Genomic DNA, 25282 nt, shown 5'->3' on the forward strand with positions numbered 1-25282 from the left:
TCTCCGATTTGATTAACAGAATGAGGAAACAGTGGATAGGGACATTCCATCTCGGAGGTTCAAAATTTTCATTCCCTCAGAAAACTATTCCATTAAACCATGGCAATGAATCTTCCAAGATTTAAGTTTTGTGGTATGTCTTCTAGACAGCATAATTTGTGATGCACTGTTAGTACTTATGGGGAAATAATTGAATAGATTAAAAGCAATGTGTTTACACATGTGATTTTAGCTTTCATTATTAATGGAGTCTATTCTTTTTAATGTATGTGTCCAGAATTTATATGAGGGAGAATTATTCTGTGGGTCATCAGTACTATACTTCCTAAAACTTAGAAGTTGTGGTTTAGTGTTTAGGAAAGTCCCTTCTAGCCAGAGGTTTGTGGGAGAAATGTGCACGCTTTTTTCATACTCACTAAAATGCCATGATTATGCACATGGGTTTCAGAGACAGAAAACCCAAGTTCCCAGGTTTAAATTCTGGTTCTAGCATTTATGGCTTGTACAACCTTGGGCAAACTACTTCACTTCTTTGATCTTGAGTTTCTTCATATATAAAATGAAGTTTTTATAAGGCTTCAATGAGGTGGTGCAGATAAAATAACCAGATCAGTCCATGGTCCATAATAGCTGTTCAGTAGATGATTAGATATTGCTATTATTACAGTTACAATTAATATTATTAGAGATACAAGTGTTAAAATCTGATACAAAGGCCATGGAGATTATTTGGAGTAAGTCTCCAGGATGATATAAGGCTTAAAATATAGAACCCTGGGAAGAAAACTGGAAAAAAATAAAAGGTTTAAGATTCTTAGGCCAGAGAAGGTGAGGCTGAAGAAAGAGTATATTGCTTTTTCTATTGGATCAAAGCATATGTTACTCAGTTCTATAGGTTAAAATAATTTGAAGTTGACATAGAAGAATATTTTTACAATTTTTAGGTGGGGAAAACATTGTTTAAAAAAAGTCAAAAGACAAGGAACAGGCTAGGAGACAAAAATCACATACATATACCAAACAGAGAGTTAGTGAATATAAATAATCTTTATGATCAATTAAAAAACACATGCAAATAGCATGTGTCCTCACATGGCAGAAAGAGATAGAAGCAGAGCAAGCTCTCTGGTATCTCTTCTTATAAGGGCACTAATCCCATCATGAGGGTCCTGCCCTCATGACCTCAGCTAAACCTAATTATCTCCCAAAGGCCCCCTCCTTCAAATACAATCACACTAAGAGTTAGTGTGATGGTATCACACTAACAGATAAAAGCACAAACATGTGTAGAGACAATTCACAGGTAAAAAAATATTTATTTTTACTGTGGTCAAGAAAATATAATTAAAACAAGTTACCCTATTGTCAAAACTCAAGAAAAGAAAGACCTTAAGGCAATTTCTAAAGACCCACTGATTAGGGATATTTAGAATGGCCTTTGAGAGAAGTTTTGGATAAAAGCTCTCCAGATTGTACAGTAAAAATCTTCCTCACTTCAGCCTTCGGTAGAAATAAAACAACAAAAAGCAAAAGCAAAATTTAAAAATAGAACACTCTTATCCTCCTTATAGAAGAAAACCACAGCTATTTCTCTCATCCCCTCTCATACCCAAATCTGGATGCCGTCCAGTTTGGGAAAAGTGGAGTTCTGAGAAGGGAATGGATGATTTGAGGGCTAACCAGTCTTTTTATATTTTCTTAAATTTCCCATGTTCATGCATAGTTACAGATTTGAGCTATTTATCTCCAGTGGGAATTAAGATTGCTATTGATTTTTTTTGAGTACCCCAAATTGAGGCTGTAAATGAACCTTTCCAAAGTACAGGGCTTCGATTTTCTTTAAGGAGCATTGCTAGAAAGATGGCAGGAAGAGTGTTCTTTGGTGGTGGCCTGCAGAACTCAGCTCTTGCAGAGAGTGCATCCTGAGTGGGTGATGAGCAGGGGTGGAGCAATGCCTTTCTGAAATGCTGCTAGAGGCCAGTAAACCAACAATGCAAATGAATTGAATGTGATAGGTTTGCCAGGCAGGAATCTTGGGGCAAGTAGGGATGCACGATTAGGTGAAATGCCAAAGGAAAAGTGTGAGAGATCTGTTAGAGCATGTCTGTGAGGACTAAGTTCCTAGCAGGAGCCCAGTGATGTCAAGAAGGGCTCACAATTCTGGACTCTTGAAACTGTAGCTCTGAAAATGCTGGACTATAAAATTTTTTTTCAAGATTTAAATTTGGAATAAGAAATAATGAAAAACTAGGCTCTCTAATTAGAGAGGATGGTATTATAGGATAGATTATGGAGAAAAGGAAGAAAACTCAATCTTAATTTTCTTCTATTTCATCCTTTCCAGCAGAACAAATAATCTTCAAATTGGAAAAGGGCAGGACAAGTAGTATAAATAATATGACCGGGCTTCCCTAGTGGCACAGTGGTTGGGAGTCTGCCTGCCGTTGCAGGGGACACGGGTTCGTGCCCCGGTCCGGGAAGATCCCACATGCTGCGAAGTGGCTGGGCCCGTGAGCCATGGCCACTGAGCCTGTGCGTCTGGAGTCTGTGCTTCGCAATGGGAGAGGCCACAACAGTGAGAGGCCCGCATACCGCAAAAAAAAAAAAAAAAGAAAAAAAATAATAATATGACCAACTAGTTAATTCCTGCTATGCACTGAATTATATCCCTCCAAGATCCATAGGTTGAAACCCTAACTCTTAGTGTAATGGTATTTGGAGGAGGGGTCTTTGGGGGATAATTAGGTTTAGATGAGGTCATGAGGGTGGGGCCCTCATGATGGGATTAGTGCCCTTATAAGAAGAGATGCCAGAGAGCTTGCTCTGCTTCTATCTCTTTCTGCCATGTGAGGACACATGCTATTTGTAAGCTAGGAAGAGAGTCCTCACCAGAACCCAACTGTGCTGGCACCGTGATCTGGGGCTTCCAGCCTCCAGAACTGTGAAAAAAATAAATTTCTGTTGTTTAAGCTACCCAGGCTGTGGTATTTTGTCATGGCAGTCTGAGATGATACAATTTCTAAAAGAGATGAGGAGGTAATAGAAGAAAATCTAGGCATTGTCAGTGCTCTGGGCTCAGACATAGGACTTCCCCAATACTAAAGGAATGTGAAGATTTGACACTGGAAATGGGGGGGCAGGTTGGGGATGTTTTGCAGGCATTTATGGAGCTTAAGAGGAGCCTGAAGATGGATAGGTAGCCAGATTTTCAAAAATGATATAAAGAATTTTGAAAAATTAGAACAACCATATCGATGTTAATCAGGATAATCTGATAATTTATAAAATAATTCACTAGTTGTTTTTATGAGGAAAGGAAGCAAACTATCTATATATCATACTAACATAAACATACCTTCAAGAATAAGGTGATCTTATCTATAGATCATGGGACTGTTGTAGATGTCATATTTTTATTTCTCCAGAGTATTCTTTTTTATAAATTTATTTTATTTATTTATTTTTGGCTATGTTGGGTTTTTGTTGCTGTGCGTGGGCTTTCTCTAGTTGAGGCGAGTGGGGGCTACTCTTCGTTGCAGTGCATGGGCTTATTGTGGTGGCTGCTCTTGTTGTGGAGCACAGGCTCTAGGCGCGTGGGCTTCAGTAGTTGTGGCTCGCAGGCTCAGTAGTTGTGGCGCACGAGCTCTGCGCCACAGTTGCTCTGCGGCATGTGGACCTGGACCAGGGCTCGAACCCATGTCCCCTGCATTGGCAGGCAGATTCTTAACCACTGCACCACCAAGGAAGCCCTCCAGAGTATTTCTTAAAAGCTCTAGAGTTTTATAAAAACAAAGGTGGTGGCAGGGATTAGAATGTGGGCTGCAAGAGGGCAACATTAGGCAGATTTAGGTGGATTTGCAGTTGGGTGAGCGGCCATATGCAAAAAGTGCCAGTCCAAATGGATGTCCCTAGAACACCCCAAGGCTCTGATTTGGTTCCATTCTCTGCAGGTCACTGAAAACAATTGTCTAAGTGAAGACATTGCAAATGTGTTTGTCATATTGCAGGTAATAACAACTTGAATACGTCAGTAGGATATCAAGATTAAAAACAAACCTCCGGAGACTGGAACAAAAGGGCAAAAACAAAAGGGAGAAATGTTACAGAGCTAAATGTAAGATTCAACATTTACATGTGAAAAAGTCACTTAAGCCAGTGTAGGAGAGGAAGGTGTGACATTTGTCCATCCATAGAAAGGAATCTGAGGTCTGTTGACCATACATTTAACGTGAGCCAACTATGTAGATCCTCTGCTGAAAAAATTAACCCCACACAGCAAATACCCAAATCCTAATGCAAGTGCAGCTGCGTTAACAGAAAAGGAGGGTCCAACTCTGAGGAAGTGCTAGTCCGACTGCTTATCACTGGTAGAGCACTTCTTAAACACGCTATTAGTGCTTCAAAGAAAGGCAACCAAGATGGTCAGTGCAGGTCTGGAAACCATGGGGCATGAGAACCCTGGAGAAGAAAAGGAGTCAGGGTCGTCATCTCTATCTGGGAACATTTGAAAGGGATGCTATGAAGAAAAAAAAGGGGTTATTCTATTGTTGTATTGGGCAGAGATACATAAAATGGATAAACATTCTCTTGATTTCAAACCACTAGGGCTCCTCAGTATGTAATGGGCTTCATTATGATGTAACTTCTTGTTTTAGAAGCGTTCAAAACAGGATTCACTTAACAAATCTTTAATGAGCACCTACTAAGTGTCCAATGCTTTTCTGGGTGCTGAGGGTAGACCGAGATGGTGGAGAGTAACAAAGGAGCGAGTTGAGACCGACAGAGAGTAAAGCATTACATGGCAGTGGTATTTTCCCCCTTAGTCCTGGAATTGGAGCTTCAGCTCAAAGCTGAGGACCTGAAGAACTCAGTGCGACTCTGTGTTCAAGGTGCTGCTAGCCCCGGGAACAGCCCTCCTGCAGTGCTTCTGAGAGGCACCAAATAAGAATGAGCTTTACCACTACACCCACTCTCACCAGCCAATGTAAGGAGGCTGAAAGTGGTAGGAGTCAGCATTTTGGCGATGCCTATTCAGAGCTTGGCTATTCCCTTCCCTCCCTGTGACAGAGAGGTAGGAGGGCCTTTCCCTTCCTTGGAGCTAGGTGAGTAGGGCTTAGAGTGAACCGACCCTGGGGCTGTCTCCAGAATGGTGGAGTAGCATCTCATTCCCTGGTAGAATCTGTAGGTCTTTTTTGATGCTGTCTCTGGAGTAGAGCAGGAGAAGTTTTGGAGAATATTCGTGGAGCCTAGCAGTGAGGCTGCATCCCTGACTTCTCTCTAAAGAGAGTAAGAAGTGAGTATTTGATCTGTACCCTTGAAGATGAAAGGACATGTGTCTAAAGGCAGAGCCCAGAGGTCCACTGGAAGAATCCAGGACAGGGGAGCGTGGTGTGGCTGGGGAGAGGGGGCAATGTTTACGCCATGCTGGTTAGTGGCAGCTGATAAGATGGGGAGCACGAAGCCTCCAGTAGTTAGGTTGGCTCCACTTGCAGTATTTGGGGAGTAGCTGGGTACAGGAACTGGACCAAGTCTTGGGGCTCTTAACTTGGGAAAAGGCAGAGGTACCGTGGCTGCTCTCCTGGAAAGGTAGGGGGAAGAGTGTTTCCCTCAGAAAACCCCACTTCTCATCTCAGCAGATTCATTAGAACCATCCTGAATCACAATAAGACAGAGAAAACCTTTACCACCAATGCATGTCCAGGCACATAAAAAGTTCTCTTCGATGATAGTGGCGGAGGTTGTGTCTGTGTGTCTCTATGAGAACTCTCTGTACTTTCGGCTCAATTTTGCTGTAGACCTAAAACTTCTCTGAAAATTAAAGTCTATTAAAAAAATGATAGCTTATCTGACAGGAGGCTCCGTCTCTCAGAGTTGTCGAGAATTGATATGATTTTAATTGCTGAGTGAAAGCAGCTATAGCCGTTTCTACTGAGGGCAATCCTAGCTCCTCTATTTTTCAGAATTACAGAGATTTGGCTAAACAGAGATAATAGAGTTTGCTCCTGGGCAGCTATCTTGTGGACTGTCTTTGGAAAGGATATTGACTGCCACTGAGCTGTACGTGACTTGCAAGAGAAAAAAGAGGTAAATGTTGAAGGTACAGGAGACTCAGAGAAATGTTTACATGTATGCCCGCCGCAGCCCTGGGGAACATACCAAATGCTTAACACATGGTTGCTCATGTGAATGAATGAACAGATGGACCGGTGAACTGAAGAGGACTCTTATTTTATTATTATTATTATTTTTGGCTGCACTGCATGGCATGTGGGACCTTAGCTCCCTGACCAGGGATCGAACCTGCATCCCCTGCATTGGAAGGTAGAGTCTTAACCACTGGACCACCAGGGAAGTCCCTAAAGAGGAGGCAGCTCTTGATCCCTGAAGTAGCACATAGTGGAACTAAAAACTCATGCTCTGGTGGGGATGAGGATGGGGGAAAATGCTGTCATACTCCAAAAGTCAAACAAAATAGGAGAGAGAAAGAGAGAGAGACTAACTTCCTTCTCCTGGGTGTGGTGGGTGAGACTGAGGTTCTCTGAGAGTCCAGTGTCTGGCAGCAGAAGAGTGAGGGAACTGAAAGAAAGAAAAGTGTGTAAACATAGTGGATTTCACTCCAGTCTCTCCCATAAGACCCTATGGTCTAGCCTGTGATGGGGGCGGGGAAGAGAGTAGCTTTGAATTAGCTTTGAGATGAGTAGTATTTGCAAATGAAGAGGCTTAAGTCTTAAAGACCAAAGTGAGACAGCTCTCAACCACGGGTGGCTGAGAAGCTATGGATTTTGGCCAAGATGCCATAAAGGACCGATTTCTTCTCGAGAAAGGGGGGTTGACATGGCACTGTTAGGGACGCTCTTTCGTATTTATATCCCAGTAAGTGGAGATTTCTCCAGAAATTGGTTACATAAAAAAAGAGTCATAAGGAGAAGTGAAGGAAATACAATTGAATGGGTACTAGAGCCAGACGGGGGGGCAATGGGATGGCAGGACTGAGATGCTTTTCTAGGCATGGGGTGGGGGGCATTGCCCTGAGGATGTAGGCTTTGAGCTGAAGAGTTTGTGGGAAGAGATAACAGGTAGTGAGCTTTGTAGGCAAAGGCAACAGCAGGTGCTAAGGCCCTGAGGTGGGAACAGGCTTGGACAAGGCAAGGAACAGAAAAAAGGACAGTTTGACTGGAAGTGGGGAAGACATGGCATGAGACAAGACCATGGATTAGTTCCTGGGAGGCGTCATGCCCACAGGACAAAGTTGGGTTTTATTCTCCATGTGAAGTTAAGTCTTTGGAGGGTTCATTCAGGAGAGGGATGTGGTCTGATGTATGTGAGATGACGTGAGTGCTGTGTGGAGAATAGGGAGAATGAGGGCAGGAGTCGAAGCAGGGAGACCAATTCAACAGCAACTCTCTCTATTTTCTCAGTTGAAAGAGACAAAAAAGTATTAAATCTCAGTTGTTGGGGTCATCAGTAATGATGATTAGAGAAAAGATCAAGGAAACACTGGAAACTCCTGCTGGCCAATGCTGGATAGGTCACTTTCTTTCTCTTTCAGTTCAATAGCACTTGTAAAATAATTGCTATTAAAATATTAACAGCTGCCATGTATTGAGCGCTTACTCTGTGCCACGCCCTGTGCTGGGCATGTTAATTACTCTTACCTTATTTAATCCTCACAGGAATATGCACCAGAAATACTGTAGAAGAAATGGCAGCTGTTAATAACCAAATATAAGACTTGACAAGCTATCAGCTTAGTCAAGCAAACGTTCAGCCATGCAGTGATTTAAAACCAATTCCATATTTGACTAAATTCCATCTTTGTAAACAACTACTTTATTTACAGACTTTCGTATCAAAAGGAGCACTTGACATATTCTTCTCTAGTTGCAGAGATATTTTGAAGTCACAGGCATTGTCAGGAATACATCTCAGAAAAATTACCAAATCATTTTCTAAAATGCCCTTCAGATGTTATGGGTTTTAATAGGCTGAAATGTTATGGTATAGAGAAAAAACACACTGGGACCCACTCTTTATGGAGGGCCTTGCTTCAATAAGCAAACAAGATTCCGTGGAGCTGTGCAAACGTTGAATGAGGGATGACCACGGATTTAAATTGGAAATTTTTTGTCAGCCAAGGAGAGTGTTTTGGTCTGTCTCCATGAAATCAATTTTACAGGTTTTACTTGATGAAATGATCAAAGCCTTTTGCTTCTGAGCAAACATTCCTTCGAAATGTAAAATTAATAGTTTAAAACTTAAAGGAGAAATAATCATGGTTTTAGATTTCAGAAGATGACCAGTTATTGTGAATATTTGGAAAGAGAAATTTCTGATTTAAAAACGCGTTTCCAGGCTTAGAAATTAACTTATCTTTTTTCGGTATAGGTAGAAAGTATTCTCAGTGTTTGTCCCCTTTGCACATACTATGCCATTCTCCAAACAGCATGAGGGTTGTTGGCACAAACTGATAACGAAGACTTAAAAATATGTTTTGCTGGCTTCCCTGGTGGCGCAGTGGTTGAGAGTCCGCCTGCCAGTGCAGGGGACACGGGTTCGTGCCCTGGTCCGGGAAGATCCCACATGCCGCCGAGTGGCTGGGCCCGTGAGCCATGGCCGGTGAGCCTGCGCGTCTGGAGCCTGTGCTCCGCAACGGGAGAGGCCACAACAGTGAGAGGCCCGTGTACCGCCAAAAAAAAAAAAAAAAAAAAATATATATATATATATATATATATATATATATGTTTTGCCATAATAAGAAACTATAAATAATTCATAAACATTTATTTTTTATTCTAAATAAAGAAAAAATTCACGATGAAAGCAGAGAAAGCCTGTTATGAAGAAAATAGTTTGGAAAACCAAAGTAAGGCTGAAACATAAAAGAAGTATTCCTTCTGAGTATTAGAAAAAAATATCCTTTAAGTGAAATTGTGCAACTACTCAAATGGTAGCACATGCAAAAATAAGGGCACAGGTGGGCTTCTAGAAATCAGTTAATATTTTTATATCTAATACATTATGTTATTGCCATGAATTGAGTGCCTACCTCATGGCAGGCTTTTTGCAAGGCACTTAAAAACATGTTTTCATATTATAGATATTATTATTCCCGTTTTATAGGTGGGGAAACTGAGGCTTAGAGAAATTAAGTGGGAGAGTTAGGTTTTGAACTCAGGTCACTATACTACATTGCCTTTTAGGTGTTATAAAAAGCTGTAAAATTTAGGTGATTGGTGAAATAAAAATGTATAGAAAGGTGTAATATTCTTGCAATAAAATCAATGGGATTTTATTGACTAGTAAAAATGCCTCGGTCGCTGATGTCTTTTTTCCTGGTTCACATGCTGCTTCCTAGAAGAAATGATCTTGGAAACTGATTTTGATCTATTCTTGCTTGCCTTTTTGCCAGTGACCAAATCCTTTGCTCTCCCCTGACCCCAGGACTCCCCTCCCCCCCAGCCTCTTCCTCTCTCTTTCCCATGCCAAAGGTGGGTGAGGGTGCTTTGGGTTGGGTAAAGAGTCATTATAGTATTCTTTTTTTCATTTTTGTATTTTATATTAGAAAGTGTCATTTGCAGTAGAAACTGTATTCTATACTTTAAATATATTTTTTTAACATCTCTTTTGGAATATAATTGCTTTACAGTGGTGTGTTAGTTTCTGCTTTATAACAAAGTGAGTCAGCTATACTTTAAATATTTTTTAATGAATTAGAGTTTGGACTAATCCTCCAAACATCTAGAAGATCCTTATAGGTTACAGTGGAACTATACTTGAAGAACTACTCCTTCAAAGATTACTTAGAAATCAGATATTTCCCATACAGTGGTCTATGCATCCATAATAAAATTTCTGTTGGAAAAAGAAAAGAAAAAACATCAATGCAGAGTAGGATAATAAGTGGTATTATTCTAAGAAGATCCAAACACAGTTTTAACTATTAATTACTATCATATTTGGACTGTGAGCCAGCTAGTTCCTAGACAGAAGAGTTAGAACTCATAAGTGCAGTTTTAAGCTTGTTGCCAATTATTAATTGCCTAAAACATAGGACTTAGGTTTGGAGGACAAACTTTAATCAGATTGAACTCAATTATAAGCTGGAATAGAAGGAAACAACAAAATCTTCCAAAAGCAGGGGAGAGAAAAATGGTCCATATCTTTTCATTATATTTTGCAGTATTTGTTCTAATCTGAATCTAGTCTTGTACTTCCTACCTTAAAAAAAAAAGGTGGGATTTAGTCCATCAAACTTAATAACTAGACATTATTAACTGTGGGGCTAAATTCATCTATTTTCTAAAAATGTTTTTGTGTGAATAGCCGACGTCCCTGTGTTAAAATACCATGACAGCCACATCCGGTGGCAGGGTCTGGGGAAGGGGCGGCAGACGCCATGTCGGCCGCAAAGGTGGCAAGAAGAAGTCCCTGAAGCAGCCCAAGAAGCATGCCAAGGAGATGGACGAGGAAGACAAGACATTCAAGCAGAAACAGAAGGAGGAGCAAAAGAAACCTGAGGAGCTAAAAGCGAAGGCCGCGGGGAAAGGCCCCCTGGCCACAGGTGGAATTAAGAAATCTGGCAAAAACTAAGCTGTTCCTTGTGCCTGAGGCAATGATGATCCTTAGTTCCATTCCTGTTTAAACATCTGGGTTAAACATCTGGATTCCCTGCCATAACATCTGTTGCCACCTATAGCTAGAATGAAATGTTGTCTTGGAACCTATTGTACATTTAAGAATAAACTTTTGTAAAAAAACCATGACAGGTAATAGATTTTCTAGAAAAATTATAAGATAGATGTTGCCTTTTTCGAAACAAAGTCTACTTTGGGATATTTAATTTAGGTATAATTTCACAGGGTTACCACTTTGATTTATTGATTGAACTGTCCAAGCAACCGGATTGCTTCCCTTGTTTCTTTTACACCACCTACAGCTATAGTGACTAAATTGACTCATATGCAGTTGACCTGCTGGACGTTAGTATCACTTAGTTGCTACCTTTATTAGCAGAAAAAGAAAAATTACCAAAGAAAGAAAATAATTTAAGAGTTTAGGTTTGGCTTATTATATTTCTTAGAAGTTCATTTCTTTGAAGAAAAACATTTCCCTCTGCTGTAGCTCTCCGGCTTGAGGTCCTTAAAGAAGCAGTTGGTGAGGTATGGGAGCCCTGAGCCTGGAGCTGAGGGCAGGGTTTTGTTGAAACCTGGCCATGGCACTCTAATAGACTTCAGTCACTCAAAGACACTTCAGTCTCTTTGTCCCTCTTGGTCTCTGTCTCTGTGTCTCTTCTTTAAATAATAACTGCTGTATTTACAATACTTGTGAATGTGAGTGTAAGTGGCTTTCTCCTGTAGCAGCCTTTGAAAACTGTGAAGATATTATTCCTCGTAAGCACTTAGAACTAGAGTTGAAAGACAAGAAAGTGTTGGCAATTGTACATCACACAATTGCTTATCTCTTTTCAATAATGTACTGTTCAGCACAGTGTACATTCCCTGAGGAAGCTCTGTGGAATTGCCCTTTCTTCCACTTAGAAAGAAAGCTTTAATTCCTTTCCTGTATCTACTCTGAATGGTAATTGGACATTGAGATTCTTATTTCATGATTTATCATGATGATTAGGGCAACAGAGAAATAATACAAATTTGGCCACTCTAACATAAAATAAGGTGAAACATCCTCTGAATAATTATAGGGTGACCATAATGATTCTCCTCTCCCCGCCTCACTCCTCTCAACGTTCCTGTCAGAGAACGAATGAGGCGATGCATTTGTATTAACAAACAAATGAATTGACATTTCTGAGACTGGCCAAGGAAACGTGATCACTCATATTTCCTGCAAGAAAAAGAAATTAATTCTCAGTATCCATAAATATTGCTACTGTTTTTATCACTAGGGTCCTGCTTATAAATGTTTTGTTCTCACTGTCCCTTGCTTGCCAGACTGCCCTTAAAGGAGTGAAGTAGTCAGAGAGATGACTCATCGGGGAGGTGATGGAGAGAGGGAGAACTGAGAGGCTCTCTGCTTTCCTTGAGGAGATATTTGCTTTATCTCTGGACTGGTCCAAGGTGAGGGAGACAGACAGCTGTGGGGCAGACAGCTGTGGATGTAAGGGTCACAGGGTGATGGGAGCAAACATATTCATCAGGAAGCATCTTCCATTCTTAACCCTTTCTGCTCAGGGCTGTACCCAGGCATATCCGCCACCCCATGTCTATAGGACAAGGAGGCATATGTATGATTTGGCCATTACGTAATACTAACTCAGTCTTTCAAAAATGGAAACGGTCCTTAAAATATTCTTTTTATGGTCTGCATGATATTCCAAAAACGGGTGCAAGTGATTTTTACCACCCTCTGTATGTGGATAATTTTTGCTTCAGAATTTAAGGTTCTGTATGTTGTATCTTTGCTTCAGAATTTAAGTAGAAACCTTCTCTTCATGTTATGCTTAATTAGGTTGGGATCTGTTCTGTAGGAACAGATTTTACTAGCTTAATGAAAATTCTTCAAATGCAGTGCAGTATAGGAATGGGCAAAAGAGAAAGGAGATAATATTTGCAGAGGGCTTATAGTCGTGTAGACCTTTGTGTGGACTGTTTGTTTTTTAAAGGATCTCATTTAATATTCACAAAATGTAGGTATTCAGGAAACCAAAACTCAGGTAGATTCGGTAACGTGCTTCAGGTAAAACAGCATGTTCTAGAGATAGGATTGAAATCCTAAGGGTTTGGGCTTCAAAGCTGCATCAGATTGGGCACACTTTACAGTAAAATTTGTGCTACAGTGAACAACATTGTAGAATGTGCCAGTATAATGATTCTTGATCAGGCTGGCCAGAGCTGACTTTACAATACCCTTCAAAGTGGGAGCGTCATGACAAATCAATGTGTCTAGTTAGGGAAAGGAAAGTGTTGGAAACCTATTTATGCTTTAATAACTAAAAAAGCACCGGTCTCTCGCCAAATTGACATACATTTTTGGAATCAGAGACTCTAAGATACTCCTTAAATGCTACTTATGATAAATAATGCCATTTAAATGTCCACCACCTGCTACAGCACATGGCTGAGTTCTCAGAACATTTTCATTTCTTCCTTAGATAGTCTTGATTAATGTACAATGATGGAGAAAGTTTTTTTTTTTTTTAGAAAATGTTATGGGGGGCTTCCCTGGTGGCGCAGTGGTTGACAGTCTGCCTGCTAATGCAGGGGACGCGGGTTCAAACCCTGGTCTGGGAAGATCCCACATGCCCCGGAGTGACTGGGCCCATGAGCCACAACTGCTGAGCCTGCGCGTCTGGAGCCTGTGCTCCGCAACAGGAGAGGCCGTGATAGTGAGAGGCCTGCGCACCGCGATGAAGAGTGGCCCCCGCTTGCCGCAACTAGAGAAAGCCCTTGCACAGAAACGAAGACCCAACACAGCAAAAAAAAATTAATTAATTAATTAATTAACTCCTACCCACAACATTAAAAAAAAAATGTTATGATGTGACAACTAGATGTCTTTTTTTTTTTTTTTGCGGTACGCGGGTCTCTCACTGTTGTGGCCTCTCCTGTTGCGAAGCACAGGCTCCGGACGTGCAGGCTCAGCGGCCATGGCTCCCGGGCCCAGCCGCTCCGCGGCACGTGGGATCTTCCCGGACCGGGGCACGAACCCGTGTCCCCTGCATCGGTAGGCGGACTCTCAACCACTGCGCCACCAGGGAAGCCCAGATGTCTTTAAATATATCAGTTTTCTGTATAAGCTAAACAGTTTCCAGGGGATAACTTTTACAGTTCCAAAGCATTATCCTGAATAAGGTAGTATTTATGTTATTGAAGAGCTTGGTTATCCCATGTATTTGTGGCACTAACAATGTCTATGTTGTAAAATGGGACTGGGAATAGTTTTTGATTCCTATTTCTGTCCGGGTCATCATCTCTACTTTGATCACCTTTAAGAAGATAACGCCCCTACTTTGATCGCTTTTAACAAGATAACACCCTTTCCCACCCCACTACAGCCCTGGGTCAATTAGGAATTATATTTGACTGCAGGTAACAGAAAGTGGTCTACCTTGGCTTAACCAAATAAGAGTTAGCTTTTCTCACATAACAAAAAGCCCATAGGTAGAGAGTCTGGAATTGGTCCAGTGGTTCCAGGATACCCTCAAAATTCCAGCCACCCTTTATGTTCCAGTGTTCTGTCATCCTTAGTATGAAACTTACATTCTTACAATTACTTCACATTGCATGATGGCTGCTTCACTTCCAGACTCATGGTGTCATTCAAGGTAGGAAAAAGAAAACCAGGTGTCACTCAGGAAGGGCCTGTGTTGCTCTTGCAAAAGCAAAACTTTCTGGAAATCCCCAGCAGCATTCTGCTTATGTCTTACTGCTCAGAACTGTCATGAAGTCAACCGTCAAGGCAGTCTGGAGAAATGAGTATTTTAGCTGGGCTCACTGTCACCCTAAAGAACTTAGGGTTCTATTAGTAAGGCAGAACTGGCGAGTAGTTTGGGGGTAAAACAGCTGTGTCCATGCTAACCCCAACACCAACGCCAGCCCTGAACTGTCCCAAGTGGCTTTGGGATTAGAGTAGAAAGTGCAGAGGAAAGAAGAAAAGGAGGCTTCTTCAAGGTCGCCAGTGGCCTCTTTATAGCTATGCACTGTGTGTTTTACTCTTCTCTTCCTTAGTGTTGGGTTATCTTTGCTCACTCTGTCTTTGGTGATCACTTTCTCTCTCTCTCTTTTTCTAATTACTCATTTGCCAGGTAATGTCATTTCCTTAGAGTAATCATCCCTGACACTTCAGAAAGATTAGGCAGCTCCCTTTTATATATGCCCCCAGCACCTGGACCTGTTTTTTTTTTCCTTCTTTTTGGAACACTTATCACAATTATACTTACTTATGGGAGCTGGGGTACAGATTTTTTATTTGTTCAATGTCTTGCTTTCTTTTCCACCAGACTATAAACTCCCCCTAGGCTATATTCTCCCTCCCTTCTGTGTCTAGCACAGTGCCTATGACAGAGTAGACCCTCAATAAATATTTGTTGAATGAATTAACAATGAATGAATAAATTTCAAGGCTCTTCTCTCACCTGCTGTTCGTTCTTTTCTTTAGGCATCATTTTTTGTCCTCTTCTTCCATTCTAACTTTAAACATTCTCTAAGTGCTCTCATACATATTTATCCATTCATTTATATTTCTTTTTTTTTTTTCTGTCCATGTCTCTCTCTCTAGATTATTCTTCCTGTCTCTCAGATAGGTATTATCTTTACTCAAACTCTATATGTCCACACCAATTCTCTTACTCAGGTATCTGTATCCCACTTCTAGTTGCCTGCTACTTTTTAACCAGAATGCCTCTCCAACACCCTACACCCAACAAGTTCCAAATGACCTTCATCAGACACACATCTCAATTTTCTAGTCTCAAAGTGATGACACCTTCTTCTAGTTACTTTAGCTTGAAAACTTGGTGTCGTTTGTGGGATCATTTATTTATATCATTAAGTTGCATTTTCCTTGGCAAATAGCTCTAGCTGTTCTCTATTCTTGTTGCTGCCACGCCAGTACACAGTGTGCAGGGTTTGTGGGTACCGGTACGTGTGAGGTGGCAAGATGAAAGGTGACAGGGGTCAACTGACCAAATGCTCCCAATCAAGAATGAGGCAGAGCTGAGGCTTTTGCCAGTTTATGTTGCAGTATACTCTTTTAAACACCAGTTCTGGTGCTCATGACTCGTGGCACAATCAATTTGATAACCTGGGATTACTGTATAGTAAAATTTGAGAGGACTTAGCTACTTAAAATGGGGGGGGGGGACATTTTATGATGGTAGGTATGGATGACTTTTGCAGTATTTATAAAAAGATCACAAAATGGTATTAAAAACTGCAGAAGTATAGTAGCAGTAGTAAAGCATTTTGTAAAGACATTAGATATTCCCACTCAATTTCATAATGCAGAAATTAGTGGAAATTTATTAAAATTAATAGGTATGAAATTTAGAAAAGTTAGCACAGTTGATTCACAGATTATCCCATTAATCAAGATGGCCATTTTTCTTTTACAGGAAGATAGTAAATCATATGGATATATTGTATGAATAAATGAATACAGCAGTGTATCTATGAGGCCAGAATGATTGATTTAATAGTGACAAATTTTGATACTTCCTGTTTAGCATTTGCAGTCTAAAACTCTGTTAGCTGTTGAAAAAACCCCTAGTGTTTGAAAAAACTACAGGCAAGGAAAGTTACATTTTAACATGAAACTTTTCAAACCATTTTGTGAAAGGATAATTTCTGCATCGCTTTAGGTTGATTGGCCGTGCAGTATGCAGAAATTTAGTGAGCACTTCCACATTACCCTGGTTATTTCCTACAGAGAATGTAAGGTTATTTAGGATTCTTTGTTTGAGAAGGAGGAAAGTTTATGATATAGTTCATTTTTTAGTTCATAGCATTTGTCAGATTGAAATTCATCTCTGCACCATGTTGTTCTTTAGGATATGTTCTTTTGATAGGTAGATGTTTAGATATATAGGACACAGAGGCAAAGCAGCACAGCTGCTATCAATAACGGGCTCACATCACTCTTAATTTCCCTGATTTTATACCTTTTCCCTTGCTTTATCATTCAAGTATTCATTTGATCATGGGGATTACATACAGAGAAATGTGTCATAGACAGGATCTGTGAAGCAATGTTTTCCTTCCCAATTTATTTCAGCTAATTCTGGTCCCTTTAATGTATCTAGCATTGGGATGTAGGAATTAAGGCATGTTTAGATTTCTGCCATAGTCTTTTTCCCACAGGAAGAGTAATGCTGGAAAAGGAGACCAGAGATCAAGATTCTATTCCCCTTTATTGGTGGATATATTTCATTTATCGCTTTTAGAGATTCTTCTCCTCTGGACATTTTCATGGTTTTCTCCCAATAGGATAGAATAAATATTATTTGGGTTTTCATCCATCATAATAATAAAAAGCTACTGTCATAAGGAGAAAATTGAGGCTTTAGAGCTGGTGCAGCGTTAAGTCAAAAATCTAAGCTTGGGGGGCTTCCCTGGTGGCGCAGTGGTTGAGAGTCCGCCTGCCGATGCAGGGGACACGGGTTCGTGCCCCGGTCCGGGAAGATCCCACATGCCGCGGAGCGGCTGGGCCTGTGAGCCATGGCCGCTGAGCCTGCGCGTCCGGAGCCTGTGCTCCGCAACGGGAGAGGCCACAACAGTGAGAGGCCCGCGTACCGCAAAAAAAAAAAAAAAAAAAAAAAAAAAAACAAAAAACTAAGCTTGTTTTTAATGATAAAAGCAGTGAGTAAAAGGCATGCAAGAGATACAAAAAGAAAAAACAAATGTGCCTAATCTTTTTCTTTGGATTTCACCTTCATGGATGTCTTAAAACAAGCGGTTATAATTCAGTTCATCAATTTGACTAACATGATTCAAATTGGTTGTCATTATTCCGTGATAAAACTGAGTAAGTTCTTCCTTTTTTAGCTGCTTGGGCTGGTGTGTTTTTATATATCCAACTAACCTCGGTACTGTGGTATATGTCACTATAAGAAAATAGGAAAATCAGCTCTATCAAAAAGATACAGTAACAACCAATATTGGAGCTAGTAAGTTCTGTTTATATGGAACTTTTTCTTTCTCTACCATTTTTGTGGAGGTAGAAAATCCTGTGGTTATTAGAGTGGATAGTGGCCAACGTCGTGTTTTCATTGTAATATGACATGAACCAGAGCTAGAAGCGGTCAAAGTTCAAATCATGTCTGTTGTTGAATGGCCTGTATCTTATGGTTTGAAGGCAATAGATGAGTAAAGAAAACGGTTTTGAAACCATAGGAACCTTTTGTAGGTTACCTGCCTAGTATCCACCTTCCTCCTTCCTTTTTCCCACCTAGACCACTAACTTCCCAAACATTCCAGTTCTAGCCAATCAACATTTTGTAACCCTCTGGCACAGGAATTGGTCTCAGGATGATCATGTGACCTGATGGGAGGAGACAGGTGTTGGAGAGTCAGAAGGACTCTTCTCTCTTCCTTGGGTCTCTCTCTCTCTCTCTCTCTCTCTCTCTCTCTCTCTCTCTCTCTCTCTCTCTCTCTCCCTCTCCCCCCCCTTCCTTCCCTCCCATGTCAGATGTGCAGGAAGTATTAAGCAGCTTTCTTGCTACTGAACAACAAACTTTCAGTCACAAGAAGGCCAGTTGTAAGGTGAAGCTGACACCTTAAGTGGTAGAAAGAAAGCCTTCTCGATGATTTAAAACCATCTCATTTAAAAACTGGTGGTAACACTAATTTAAATGCCTATTATTTATTTTTTATTTAAAATTTTTTTCATCCAAATTTTGAATGTGATGCTTTTAAAATCAATAATAACAGCATCTATCAGCTATTGAGTTCTTACCATGTGCTAAGCATTGTACCAGATACTTTATGTGCCTTAGTTCATTTAACCTGCAAAACCACATTATGAGGTAAAAACTACCATCTCCAAGTACAGATGAGGAAGCCGAGGCACCAGCAGTTTAAGTTGCTTGCACAAGGCACACAACTAGTAAGTGGTAGAGTCAGAATTTTTGTCCCAAAGGCCATGCTTCTACCCTACGAAACCATCCATAGTCAGACCTTGAATTTGGAGAAGACTATTCTCAAGGTCATTCAGGTCTTTATCGTGAATACCCTAAAAACAGCCCTTTGAGGTCAATTTTGCAGATTTCTGAGGCCTTAGAGGAATTAATGTCTTGGTCATGGTTGCATAATAAATGGGATGAAAAAGGCAGTGGTGATGTGGTAGGAAATAATCTGGCTCTGTGAACACAATTCATCCACTGTGTGAGGTCAGTGGGCTTGATTTCTGCTCTGTCTTCCCAGTATCCCTAGGCATCCTGCTTTTCCATCTTTGACCTTGTCATCATCAATTACTGTGTTCTGAGAGCCCAGATGTTGCCTTGTCGGATTGGAGCCTCACTCCACTCTGTGAGGAATGATCCTTTACGTTTCTGTAGCGGCCTGTAACTCACCAAGGTCTTCTCATCTGTGATCTCACTTGACCCTTTCAACCACCCTATGAGATGGACTGTTATACTCATTTCCTTTACATCTTAGGTGCTTAGATACCACTTTGCTTTCAGTTAATTTGCATTTATAAATATGTTGCCTTAGAAGTGATTTTTACTTCTATCTTACAAATGTTGCTGAACTTGCAGCTAAACTATAAGCTCCATGGAGAGAAGAATTGATTATGAGTTTGGTGTGCTTGACTTTCCTTCAGCAATGCCTCCTGTTGGTACAGAGTGTTTTCTCAGGAAAAAAAAAAGATAACTCATTAATATCCAGCACTGACTTTCCAGAGCTGATTGTCAAATATTCAGAAATTTTGTTAGCTGGTTATTAAATTGGTAGTTTGAAATCTGTGGTGGGATTATTTTATAGCAGGAAAATTGGCAAAGGCTACGTAGCAAGGCTACCCTCCATCTACTCCCACTGTCAGAGAGCCAGTTTACAAGGACATCGTTGTTTACAAACTTTCCTTTGGTCCACAGACAACTGCTCTTCTTTATCCTTTGTAAATTAGCTAATGGCCATGACCCAAATGTCTTCACCGGGGAGAAGGTAGAGATGAGAACACTGAGTCAGTCTCCATGTCTTTGCTGTCCTGAGGCTCTGAGCAGAAGATGACAGTTTATGTTCACTGTAGAAAGCAACTACAGAAAACCGTCAGAGAAAACTTGATCAGGAAGCCCGGAAATGGCATCACCAGGAGTCTGCCTCCTTTCCTGTTCCATCTGTGTCTCTTTCCACCCATTCTTGATTGAACCAGTAAGCTGGTCAAGCTATGCTTGGAGGGATCTCAGAGCCTGTAACAGGATGGTTTGGGTTGCCGGTAAAAGAACTCCTGATTAAAGTGGTATAAACCACAGGAATCATTATTGTTTACTTAATAGAAAGCCTGGAAATAAGAGGCCCAGAGTTAGTTCACTGTCCTATCAATGGCCTCAATGATTCCAGGCTGTTTCTTTTTCCCTCTCTGTCACCCTCAGTGTGTGAGTAAGTGGTATTTCCCCTTCTGGCTGTAAGAAGGCATCAATAGTTCTAAACAGCAGGAAGTTTATTCACCACCCAAACCCTCAAGGATATCCTGGATTTGTGATAGGAAACCCTTGTTTGTCTCTCTCTCTCTCTCTTTTTGGCCGTGCTGCATGGCATGTGGGATTTTAGTTCCCCGACCAGGGATTGAACCCATGCCTCCTGCAATGGAAGCATGGAGCCCTAATGCCAGGGAGTTCCTGTTTTTTTTTTTTTTCCTGAAGGAAAGACATTCTCTAACCTTAAATAGAAGGTTTAAGGAATAAAAGGGAAGGTGCATCTTAAGGAATACTAAAAAAAGCCCTTTATGGTAAAAATAAGTTTGAGATATTCATTTCCAATTAGCAGGATTCTCCAGTGATTCTATGTGATGAGAAGTTAATTAAGGAAACCAGCAACCCAAGACCATCATAGAAGCTGTAGGAAGAACTAAAGGAAAAATATCCCAAGAAGAAAAAGCAAAAGCGTTCATTGTAGCATCTGAGGCAGTAAAATGCTATTTAAGTGGAATTGAAGACCCAAATGGCTGCAGTTATGGAATATTGCAAAATTTTTCACATTAAGGAAAAAATAACAATATTTTTACTTTTGTAGGAAGCAAAATTAAATGAAGCTGCCACAGGAGATAGGATATCTGAAATCATAGGAATTAGTGAGCACCGCTGTCCTGAGGGACTTGTTCTTTGTTTCCCATTGCTAACACAGTACCTGACACACCATGTGTGTGTTGACTGAGAAGAAAGGACAGGAAATGATTCAGATAATAGAATTGTGCTACGGGGGATGGGGGGTGTGTGGGATTGGCCATGGAGGAAGGAGCCCAGGCACGTTATCGGAGCCGAAGTGGACAGGCTTCAGATGGAGTTGAGGGTTACTAGTGTTTGGACCGGTGTTTTCCTCATTTGCTGCAGCGGGAACAGAACTGGCCCCAGAAGCTGGTGAAATGACTGCCAAGGGCCGAGACCTGCAGAGCTGGATCACTGCGCCCTCATTCCCTTGTAGGACCACCTTTCCGGCTCAATCTCTTTGACACCAAATATTACCTCTCCTTCCATACTATTGGGTGAAATTAAGTAATGAAATGGTTAAAGTGGATTCACAGGTGACTGATATTTGTATTGAATAGCTTGATTAGTTGTTTTATAATCCTTTTGGGGAAAGTTGGGCAGTTGATACAGATGTAAGGCTGTATTATCCACAGTATTCATGCCAGTTACATCATCAGCTTAAAATGCATTGGGAAGGCATCCCATGCCATGATGGTACAGAAAATACTGTCACACAGAATGCAGGGTATGAAGAAAGTCTTGTAATCTTTCTTTAACATTTTTCTGTTTTAAAATAGTGAAGTGTGAGTACATATGGTACAGAACTTTTTTTGGAAATCTGCCTTTAGTGCATCAGAAATGAAAATGTCCTTTAAGCATTAAACATCAAAATCCATTTTCATATTAAAAAACTATCACCCTTCCTTAGAACCCAGTAGATTTGCTTTTTTCCTGTAGGAGAAATCCTCACAGGCTTCAGACACAGAGTAAAGGGGAAGAAAAGGATATAAGTTCAAGTAGTATAATAAATATATTACAGCATCACAACTCCATTCATCCTAAGTGAGATGTATAAATCTAGTAAAATTGGAAGCATCATGTTTGTGAAGGATAGCAGCTTCCTTCCAACAATTTTAATTTATATAATTAAACCTCAAATCACATGTGGGTTTTCATAATAAATGCATATGTTCAAGTTAGTACTGTGACTTTATTTTACTATTTTTTAAAAAATTTTGAGTCTTTTCCTTTCTGGGGCAGCATCACCTCTTTCACAAAGAATGTGTGAAAGGCCAAGTCTGCAGTATTTTATAAACATTGCTGTGGTCGTGCTGTTTTGTATTCCATGAATTTGCTATTGAGTTTCATAGAATCTGACACTCAAAGGAAATGTCTCTTAAATATTACCTCTGGCTGAATAATACGTTGACTTTTTTTTAAAAAGGCAATATGTGGGGCTTCCCTGGTGGCGCAGTGGTTGAGAGTCCGCCTGCCGATGCAGGGGACGTGGGTTCGTGCCCCGGTCCGGGAAGATCCCACGTGCCGCGGAGCGGCTGGGCCCGTGAGCCATGGCCGCTGAGCCTGCGCGTCCGGAGCCTGTGCTCCGCAATGGGAGAGGCCACAACAGTGAGAGGCCTGCGTACCGCAAAAAAAAAAAAAAAAAAAAGGCAATATGTGAGAAAATGAAATAGTATCTAGGATAATAAGTAAAATTCAAGGACAGTAATAAGTAATGATGAACGAGATGCTAATCTCCTTGAGTTCAGGATCCTCCTCATCTTCCTCCTCCTCTGCATTTTCCTTGCTCTCTTCCTTTAATTACATCCTATACAGCAAGTGACTTTGAAACTCATAGTGACTCAAAAAAATAGCTTTTGAATAATGAGTGGACACATAAATCTTTTTATCCTTCCCCAAATCTGGCTTGCCATGTCGGAGGTAATGAGTGATTGATAAGCAGTTGTTTTGTTTAAGACGTTTTATTTTTTTTTTGATGTGGGCCATTTTTAAAGTCTTTATTGAATTTGTTACAATACTGCTTCTGTTTCATGTTTTAGTTTTTGGCCCTGAGGCATGTGGGATATCTTAGCTCCCTGACCAGGGATCGAACCTGCACCCCCTGTGTTGGAAGGCAAAGTCTTAACCACTGGACTACCAGGGAAGTCCCAATAAGCATTTGTTGAATGAGGTTTTTGAACTACAAACTTTTTTTCTCTAAGGCGTGCAGTCTTATAACTTTTGAGCTTGTACTGTACTGAAGAAGCAGCTATTAAAATGTTGTTGAATAAAGGTTTCAGTGGGCCCACTTTAATAGAGGAGTCATTTCGAATTAACACAATGGTTTACAAATAAATACTGGGAAAGAGATTAAAATTAATTTGTTCACCCAAGTAGATGGTTTTCTTCTTATAGTTTTGTTCATAATTTTTTAATGTATTTGCTTTTACGTATATTTACTTCCTAACATCTAACCATTTTCACCACTTTCATGATTTTTAGACATACTTTCTTACCACCTGTACAGTTATTACTCCACATTTTCCTTAAATTGATTCACTTTGCAATCTAAATTTATTTAAAGAGAAAACTTTATATTAGTACTGTGAATAGAAAACCAGTATCCTCTCCTGAAAACAGAAGGCAGCTATAAAAATAAATATAATGTGATGAAAATGACGTTATTAAATTTTAGCCAGCTTCTGTTGGGAGAAAGACTGAGCCTGATTTAAATGTTTGAGGTTGTCGAACATTAGAGAAGAGTAAAAGACATACAAATGCCAAACTGAGCCTTTTTTTCTGGCCATGTTATAAGGGTTGAAAAAGAATCCAGAGAAGAATAACTTATCTCTACACTGAGTCAAATATAAACTTCAACCAAGAAAAAAAAAATCTAGATTTTTTTTTATGGTTCCAAATTAGTGGGGCTGTAATTTGTGAAATTTTAGGGCCCTATAGTTTTTGTGATAAAGTAAAAAGTTCTCTTTATCTTAAACTTTGTTTAAAACGTTTGATTTAACACATACAAAATTAAGAATATAATTTAGAGTGAAGCTTCCATTTTCCTTCCGTGAATTTATTTCCTGCCCTATGGGTCATATAAGCAATGTTTGGGTGTTCTATGAAGGTACCATATGCTGAGTCGGGTTTATACTTTTTATACCATTAATGTTTCATAGGGAATGTCATTCTAGATAGTGTTCATGAAATTACGAACATGCATGTGTAAACTTTATTAATACTTTAGTGTCTCACGGAACTAACTTAGCAGAGAATAGGTCTACTTGATCAAAATTCGAAATTAATGTAGTCATAGATAATGAGTTTTAGTATGTAAGTTTTGAAATACTTCATTCTTTAGCGATTGCTTTGGGCTGGTTATCTCAACATCGGTAAAGATCATTTCAGGTCATAACTGACACACAATCAGATTGACCCTCTTGATTGAAAGAATTGATTTTCTAACAAGTAAAGTAATAGTCTGTCAATTCAGTCAAACCCCTGGTGGTTGGTCACTTTAATCAAAGTCAGAATGATTTTGTGCAGAGATGGGAAAGAAAACTTGTAAGTTCCGCATCATTGGTTTCCCCTGTCAATTCAGGAAAAACTATGTGGCTCAAAACTCAGCCTGGCAAATTTAAATAAGGAGGAAGGCAAATGAAAGATAGGCTTTAGAAATTTCAGCCATGATGGTGACATGTGTTATGTAATACTTTCTAATGAGAGTTTCAGAAGTGATCTATCCCAGTGTTATGGGTAGAAATACACTTGAAACACTGAAAAATCAAAGCAGTTGATTTTTAACTGCTTTTTCTGGATGAGCAATGGATATGTTCTTTATTTATGCCACATAGAAGGCAACTTAAAAATATATGGAAAACACTCTCGTGACAAATGCTTGATGCTTTATAATAGCTGGGAACAGAGGCTGTTTTTAAAGTGGCCTTGAAATTTTTGAATATTGTTTTTGTAACTACTAATTGATTTTAAAATAATATTTAAATTAAATCAAGCAGAAATGCTTTTACAAACAAAAACAAGGTTTAGTAAATGTTTTACTTTTAATAGTCAATCTGAACAAACACTGAGAGATTAGATTTCCACATAAAACATAAATAGTTTTCAATAATTTAGAGAACAGCACATACTTTTCACAAATGCATCACAGATAATTTAGTACCTATGTCCTGAAGCATGAGGAAGAATTTTAATAGTGCTGTATTTATAAAGATGAATTTGCTTTAAAGTGTGGATGGTTGAAATTTTGGCCCGTTTTTCTTCTCCTTTCACATTTTTTCGGTCCAAGCTTTTCTAAGATTTTCTAGAAGAATCCTCCTTTGAATCAGTCAGATGCAAGGTGGAGCAAGATGAAGGTTACAGTTAAAATCCTTCCTATGTATCATGTTAATGTTAAAAGGTTATAGTCAGTCTTAGCTAGATATTTGGGCCCACATGAGGAATTCCAAAAAGAAGCCATTTACTCTTTGTTGCATACAATCGAGTACGTCTTTAAAACCTCTGCCTAAAAATCAAAAATGGAGATGACTGGTAGGGACCATAACTCTTAGATTGACTTTCTTTCTTTTCTTGTCTTTCTTTGCTTCATTGTCTTTATACTTTCAGGTCAAATCCAAAGAAACAATTAAT

At 39.9% G+C, this 25282-nt stretch overlaps 2 protein-coding genes across 4 annotated transcripts in view; both read left to right on the top strand.

Annotated features, from left to right (window-relative positions):
* Positions 1 to 25282, top strand: part of GRM8 (glutamate metabotropic receptor 8) — a 775007-nt gene that overhangs the window by 218151 nt on the left and 531574 nt on the right. The gene's annotated exons all lie outside the window — the stretch shown is intronic.
* Positions 8737 to 10914, top strand: LOC117199769 (translation machinery-associated protein 7-like). The gene has a single exon (XM_049714492.1). It carries the CDS (start codon positions 10348 to 10350, stop codon positions 10588 to 10590), a length of 243 nt encoding a protein of 80 aa, XP_049570449.1. The 5' UTR covers positions 8737 to 10347; the 3' UTR covers positions 10591 to 10914.

This window comes from Orcinus orca, chromosome 9 (assembly GCF_937001465.1).
Source record: "Orcinus orca chromosome 9, mOrcOrc1.1, whole genome shotgun sequence".
NCBI classification, from domain to species: Eukaryota; Metazoa; Chordata; class Mammalia; order Artiodactyla; family Delphinidae; genus Orcinus; species Orcinus orca.